The following is a 7,060-nucleotide window of genomic DNA, read 5'->3' as shown; positions in this document are numbered from 1 at the left end:
CCAAGTTCTCTCTGCTTATGTATCCATTCTGTCCTCTTGCTGGGACAGGTGCTTGTTGACTGCCTGTTGACAGGATCATGGGAAGCAGTTTCTCAGAGAGGAGACAAGAGGAGCGGAACCCCAAGTCCTAGTGGAAGAGCCTGCAAAGGTGCCCATATCCACTTGGCCTTGGCCTGAGGCCTCTTGCAGCCACTGAATGGGGACCTCTGACGTTCACTTCCTTGGATCTCTTGAATTCCAATCTCCCTCTTCCCATCTGTGCATTCCAGCAATGGATCTCATTGGTTCACCTGCTCCCACCATGAAGTCATCTGAGGGTTAAATTCTGTTTCAATAATATACTGGGAAGCTGACATTCACATACACACATTTTATTTTTCATAAAATAAAGGATAATGTGCCCACCCATACCCTGTAAGTTTCATAGCCTAGAAGTCAGTTTCATAGCCTAGAAGTCTTCCTAGTAGTCAGATTTTCTGTCCCCCAGAGGGAGAACTCCCGCACCCCCAGTTCCCAGGGGGCCTGGTGTTTGAGGAGCTGCATCAAGCTGCATCTTCTTACAAGCCCAGGGGAGAAAGGATGTGTTTAAGGGTAGAAGTTGTTCATTTTGTTTTCCTTTGCAAGATTTTGATAGAATCTAGTATAAAGGCTGTCTGGCTTAGCTCACAATGCAAGAAAAGGTGTTATTCTTTCGCATTTGGGCACTTCACAGAGGGCATGGGCACTCCCCCATCTAAACAGGCTTGAAAAAGGACACAGACCCAAGAGAGGCCCTTGCGGAGGCCCAGCACAGAGTGGTTCAGGATGCACAGACAGGCTCTCTGGGGCTGTGGGCCAGGAGTGGGAAAGCCACCTTAGTCCTGCTGGAGCAGATTTGGGAAGGGTCGTGGGAGCAAGTTTCTCTGCTCTGGGGTCTGGGCCACAGTCTACCATGTCCCATCTCTCTGGTTCTGCCCAGTGTTCCTTCCTTCCTGTCATCCCCAGCACCTCATCAGTGCTCCCCGCTCCTGAACACCATGGTCAATCATCCTGGGGCTTCTCACATCTGTGAAAGAACAGGTCCCTCAACCACCTAGGGGTAGACTTCCAGGATGGTGCCTGCTTAACTTTCCTACAATCCAGGGTCATCGGGGAAATGAGCCAGGTGGGGAGGGTGGAGTCTCACTTGCAGCCAGAAACCCTGGGATGTAGCCTATCTGTGACAAGGGCAGATCGGCAACCATCTGCAACCAGAAACAGGCCGGGTGTTCTATCCACTGCCCCCAGATGCTGCCTCCCAGGTTCCAAAAGCCACCTTGAGTCCCAGCTCAGCTGCCACCCAGACACCGAGCATTCAACCAGGGCAGTGCAGTACATGGCGGTGCCTTGGAATCTCTGGCATCACCTTCCCCCGACCTGCCCCTCTTCTTCATCCCCACCTGACATCTCTCCTGTCCTTCAATACCTCCTGGGGCTGTTACTCTTCCTGGAGAAGGGGCTCTCGGTCCCCTTCCAGAAGCCTCTCATCCTCCTCCTTCTCCATGCAGCCCACCGTGGCAGCCAACCCAGCACCCACGCCACCCCCAACCACGGCGGCCCCTGTGGCCCCCACGGCAGCTCCAGCAGCCACCATCCCAGCCTCTGCAGCCAGTGCAGCTGCTGCCATGCCAGCACCCACCACGCCCCCTGCCAGGCCCATGAGCCCGGCCCCCACAGCACCCCCCACAGCAGCTAGGTGGCCACAGAAGCGCATCGTGTAGGAGTCCATGAAGGCCTTGGCCGTGGCCTGCAGCTCAGCTTCCAGTGCCTCCAAGGTCTGATCTCTCCCCTTGCAGAGTAAGGCCACACCATGGCGGGCCAGAATGGCATCTTTCTGGGTAGAGAGGAGGTTCCGCATGGTGTCTGGCAGGACCCGCAGCGCAGAGAATATGCGCTTGGTGGCTACGTCCTGTGACAGGGAGGGGAAAAGAAGGTGCCCTGACCAGGAGTCCCAGGTATCCTCTCCCTGATCTGGACCCTGCCCGGCCCACACCTGCCTCCCGTGCAGCCCCGGGGCTCACCTGCTGCCTCACATACTCCTCGAACTCCCTCTTGGCAGCTTCCACCTTCCTCAGGTCGTGCAGCTGAGCAGCCATCTGTCCACGGGAAAACCCAGGCTGCCTCCTTCCTTCCTTCTCAGCCAGGGGCGCTGCTTGTTTCCTCATCTCCACTCCCAGGGCACACAGACCCCCACCCCGGAGGCCTCGGCACAGCCCCCACCTCCCTGCCTCCCCTGCCTCCCTGCCAGAATGCTGGATCCCCCAGGGCTCATACCTCATCCGGAGAGGTGAAACCGGGCCCTGTCCTCCCCATCCATCCTGAGAGGTTCTGCGGAGATACCATCGCTGGGGTCAGGGAGAGCAGGGGCCCAGCCGAGTCGCCTGGGTCTCCAGGGAGTTTTCACACCTTGATTTCCTGAGCTAGCTGCTGCCCCGTGAGTAGGCGTCTGTCCCCCCTGGCCACGGCGCGCCCCTCGTTCCAGTACCCCTGGCAGCGGCTCTTAGCGTGCTGGGGGGCCGCACTCAGCACATCTGAGACGTAGGCCCCCAGAAGGTGGCGGAAGTCATCATCTGTGTCTGAGGGAGAGATGTGCATGCTGAGAGACTGCAGGCTTTGGGAGGAGAAGGGGTGTCAGAGGCCAGGAGAGGTGGGTGCTTCAAGGGGCTCGGTTGCCGGAGGGGAGCTGGGAGCAGCGCAAGAGAGGTTCAGCTCTCAGAGACACTCACCACCAGGGCTTGCATGGCCTTGGTTCATCCGCCGCCTCCCTGGGGCAGGCAAGAGGCAGCAACGGGCTCGCTTCCCTTGCAGCAGCTCCTGCACCTTGGGGTATCTGCCAGACAATCTCTGTGAGGCAGCGAGAGGAGTGCTCTGAGCTAGGAGGTCCAGCCTCCCATGCCTTCCCCACCTCTGCCCTGTCCATGGCCCCTCCACCCCATCCCCTTGCACCACTCACCTGGAAGATGTTGCCTACATGCCCCTGCCCTGCCTTGTTGGGGTGGGATGAGTCACGAACTAAGAGGTCCAGATGCTGAAAGAGAAGGGGTCCTGACACCAGCAACTGGGGGTGGCGGGGCCTGGGGCCAATGAATCCAGAGATAGGTGTCTCACCTGGATTGGCACCATCCCATAATGCTTGCCCATCACCTCGGCCACGTGGACAAACATCTGGGGGTGGGACACAGAAAGCATCAGGGCTGGGCCACTTTGAGGACTACGGTGCACCCCAAGCCTGTCTCCCCACCTCCCTACGCCTGCTGTAGGAGCTAGGCTTCCCCTTTTGCAGCCTGGGGTTCTCCTGCCTCTCCCCAGACCACACATCTCTTGCTTTACTCTCCACCCTCCCCCTTCAACCCTGTTCAAGTGTCATAAAACCCTAGGCCAGACCAGGAGGGCACCTAGTTCCTTTGGGTCCAGCCCTAGTGGGGAGGGTGGGGGTGGGGGATGCCCCAACATCAGAGGTCTCTTTACCTCCAGATAGTCCAGGTCTGTATCCTTCAGCTCCTGGGAGGTGCTGAGGATCTGGAATCAGAGAGAACAACAACATGTATGAGGGATTACAGAGGCCGGGTGACTTCACTGGGGAAGGCCCTGGTGAGTAGGGAGCTCGCAGGCAGCCTGTGGGCCTCAGAGTATGGGAGAGGCCAGTATAGGGGCCTCGAAGGCTGCAGGGCTGGGCTGGCCTCAAGGCCGGAGACAGGCCTGGAGGGTAATGTGATCCATCAGGTCTTCAGCTGCCCCTGGGACCATCAGCCCACTTTTAGGAATAACCCACGTTCCCACCTTCACCGACTAGGAGCACCTTCCCCCTTCTAAGGCAGCCCCAGAACCTATCAGGACCCCAGACACCAAAGCCTGTGAGATGCTCTGGCCTTGAGGAAGCTGAGCTGGAGAAGGGTGTGTGGGGTGGGGATGCCAACATCAGCGCCCCCCATCACCTGGTAGGAGCTCAGCATCGTGGTGAGAGCACAGAGCTTGATCCTTGTTTCCCTGCTCAGCTCAGGGCTCATGGCATCCCCTGTGTCCACCAGGAACACCGCCACCTATGCAGGGGGTAGGGAAAGACCCAAGGGGCCAGGCCTGCCTTGTTCTCCCACATTCTTCCCAACCCTGCCCCGTCCCATCCCCATCTTCTATCCTCACCCCAGAGACGCCCTTCTTGATTCCCCTTCTCATCCCTGACCTCCTTCTGCCACTTCCCCCCTCACCTTCTTCCCTTCTTTCCCCAGCAAGAAGGGGTGGCTCCACATCCATATGCCCCTGGCGAGGCCATTGGCGCCCCATCTGCAGCCCTGCAGGGATGCCTCTCCTCCTCTTGGCCGGCCGCCCTCACCAGACTCCTGCAGGGGAGAGAAGGGAGAGCATCAGTTGGTCGGTTCCTTGTCCCCACAGACCGGAATACCAGACCCAGCTTCCCCCAGGCAGGAACCCCCATCCTTGCTCCCCGCCTCCCTCCTGCCCCGCCCCGCCCTCACCAGGCCCGGCAAGCCCTGAAGCAAATGGTTGAGGAGGAAGGACTTCCCTGAGTGCTGCTCCCCCAGGACAGCGAGGAGGCAGACTGGGGTGTCCCTGGCCAGAGGGTGCTTCAGGCAGCGGTTGATGGCCCCCATCCTAAGGATGAGGCCCCCAGAGGCATTGACGCGAACCAGCAGCAGCGGCTCCGCCCTCACAGGACACGTCTCCTGGGCCAGGAGAAGAGAGGGGCCCCTGAGCATCCAGGACCAGCTCCTGACCCTGGAATGTGTTCAGCCTGGAGCTCTGTGTCCTGATGTTCTAGAATAGGGCCAAAGCCACCCCCTCCTCTTGGGTCTGACTGATTAGGCCCAGTCCCCAGACCTGCAGTGCAGGGGGCAGCGGCCGCTGCGGCAGGAGCTTCATCTTCTCGCCCAGGCTCCGGAGGCCCCTCTTCTGCTTGCATATCTTCCGGCACTCAGGACAGCAGGGCGGCTCACAGCCCGGGAGACGGTGTGTGCTGAAGCACCGTATGCAGAAGTCGTGGCCACAGTCCAGTGAGATGGGGTCGCGCAACCTCTCCAGGCAGATGGAGCAGGTAGGGAGCTCCCGGGGCGCCATGGGCTGGGGCCCCAGGCCCAGCTCCAACTTGGGGAAAGGTGTATGGGACCTGTGGGGCAAAACAGGCCATTGAAAAGCAGGATGTCTATTGGGGGCAGGGGGTACCGGCCAGGGTTGTGGTAGAAGACTGATGGCTTGGGAGTGGAGGTCCCTTTGTGCCAACCCAATTTCCATCAGTGCCTCCATGGACAGGCGGAGCTGCTCCCAGAGAGGCCAAGCTCTGCCTGTTCCTCACTGACATGTGTCCTAGGACCTGGGGGCCTCAGAGTGGGGGCAGCAGAGCAATGGTGAGAGAGTCTGAGAGGGAGAAAATCTGAGTGGAATGGACTCCACCACATCCCAGCCATGCAAATGCAAGCAAGTTCTTTCCCCTCTCTGGGCCTCAATTTCCTAACTGTCCCAATGGAGAGGATAGCAATACCCCTCATGGGGCCGTTGGGGTGGCCATCCGAGAGGAGGCGTGTGCAGCTGTCTGCACAGTGCCTGGTGCAAATGCTTGGGAAGAGCCTCTCCCGGCGTTCTACAGCGGGGCTCCCTCCATGAGGTGCTGACTTCAGCCAGGCCCCCAGGGATGATACCCTCCACAACCCCATGCTACAGGGACAGTGAGGAGAAGCCATCAGCCTGTGCTGCAGTTGGGCAGATGGCTCTGGATCTTAGAAGATTCCTTCCGCTCTCTGTTCTGAGCTGGCATCTGCCTCCCTGCAGCACCCACCTGCTTCTTCCTGTCCCTCCCTCCACAGCCTGGCGGATCCAGCCTCAGGCGGACAGCCCTCCCGGCTGGGCTGCCGGGCTCTGTGTTCCAGGACCGGCCATTTCAACTGACCTGCCTGGCCTCACTGCACCCATCCCAGCCTGGAAGGCCCTGCTACTTACCAACTGTTGCCGCTGTTTCCCATGAAGCTCTGTTTTCTCTCCTTGGAGAAAAAAAAAAAAAAAAAGATTTAGAACATAATCCAGACTTCTATCTTCACCCTGGATTTCCAGGGACCCCTCATCCTCCCCACCCCCGGCCCATCCCCCAGCCCAAGGAGGGCCCTTCCCACCCCACTCTCCTTCCCGATCTTAGGACTGAAGACTTGCCCGTTTGCCAAGCCGATGACAAAAGGAAGTGACTGACAAGGCGGGCCTTGGCATGGGAGGCTGGGATGGGGAGAGGGTCCGGATGCAGAGGGGGAGGCCCCGAGACCTTCAACCAGAGGTAAGGATGCCTTTTCTCCCGGAAAGGCTAGCAGGCTGCGGCAGGTGGAAGGTGAGGTCGGGGGATGGTATCCCCGAGGAGCTGACTCCCGGTCAGAGCTGGAAAAGAAATGTGACAGTCAGGAAAGAGGAGGCTGCTGCTGGACTCACCCCAGGGGGAGGAGACACGGCTGCGGGTAGCAGGGCTCCGAGGAGGGAGGGATGGAGCCCGGCTCAGAATCCCTGGCAGAGGCTGGGATGCAGGCAAGCCGAGGTGGTGAGTCGCCATGGAGACAGAAGGGAAAGATAAGGACAGGGAGGGGGAGGGGGACAGAGAGGGAGAAGGCGTGCGGTGCACCCGCAAACATGGAGGCGCCCTCCGGCAGAACCATGGGCCAGCACTGCCTCTACTGGGCCAGCTGAGGTCTCCCCAGGGCCACAGGACAGGGTGGGCAAAGAGAAGAGGTGTGAGAAACAGGAGAGGGTAAGACCAGAGCTGACCCAGAGACAAGGAGTTATTCATCCATTCATTCAATGAACAGTTACTGAGTACCTACTATGTACAGAGCCCCCAAATGCAGACCCTACTTCACATGGCCCTGCACATCCTCCTGCCCTCTCTCAGGTTTATGTCATCGATGCTCAACCCAGCTGCAGCCTTCTTCAGCACTCATGGGCCCTCCATGTCCTCTGGTGTATTTCCCTCCCAATAGCTTTCACTCTGCCTCAAACTTGAGCAGGGTGAAATCTATCAAAACTATGAGCCACCTCTGGACCTTCTAATGGCCTCTTG

General features: G+C 59.2%; 1 protein-coding gene across 2 annotated transcripts; it reads right to left on the bottom strand.

Moving 5' to 3' along the window:
* Positions 1–355: 355 nt before the first annotated feature.
* Positions 356–6,522, bottom strand: RNF112 (ring finger protein 112). 2 transcript variants are annotated; one of them, XM_511334.9, is made up of 14 exons: positions 6,172–6,522; positions 5,965–6,005; positions 4,852–5,137; positions 4,491–4,697; positions 4,224–4,355; positions 3,954–4,058; positions 3,487–3,537; positions 3,127–3,183; positions 2,972–3,046; positions 2,745–2,862; positions 2,425–2,594; positions 2,293–2,346; positions 2,040–2,114; positions 356–1,927 (listed from the first exon to the last, which is right to left on the bottom strand). In XM_511334.9, exons 1-14 carry the CDS (start codon positions 6,223–6,225, stop codon positions 1,457–1,459), a joined length of 1,896 nt encoding a protein of 631 aa, XP_511334.2. In that variant the 5' UTR covers positions 6,226–6,522; the 3' UTR covers positions 356–1,456. The 2 variants fall into 2 exon arrangements, with proteins under 2 accessions (XP_511334.2, XP_009430867.1); XM_009432592.5 differs by having other exon boundaries at positions 4,491–4,694.
* Between the last annotated feature and the right edge of the window lie 538 nt (positions 6,523–7,060).

This window comes from Pan troglodytes, chromosome 19 (assembly GCF_028858775.2).
Source record: "Pan troglodytes isolate AG18354 chromosome 19, NHGRI_mPanTro3-v2.0_pri, whole genome shotgun sequence".
NCBI lineage: Eukaryota > Metazoa > Chordata > Mammalia > Primates > Hominidae > Pan > Pan troglodytes.
This window is presented reverse-complemented; position numbering and strand designations above follow the sequence as displayed.

What these genes read in the sequence shown, in the direction of transcription:
- RNF112 (XM_511334.9), bottom strand. Translation starts at nt 6,225, where the DNA reads ATGCCAAGGCCCGCCTTGTCAGTCACTTCCTTTTGTCATCGGCTTGGC. An exon ending in CAGACCTGGACTATCTGGAG is followed by an intron (nt 3,184 to 3,486) that starts GTAAAGAGACCT and finishes TCCCACCCCCAG; the next exon opens with ATGTTTGTCCACGTGGCCGA. An exon ending in ATGTAGGCAACATCTTCCAG is followed by an intron (nt 2,863 to 2,971) that starts GTGAGTGGTGCA and finishes GCTGCCTCACAG; the next exon opens with AGATTGTCTGGCAGATACCC.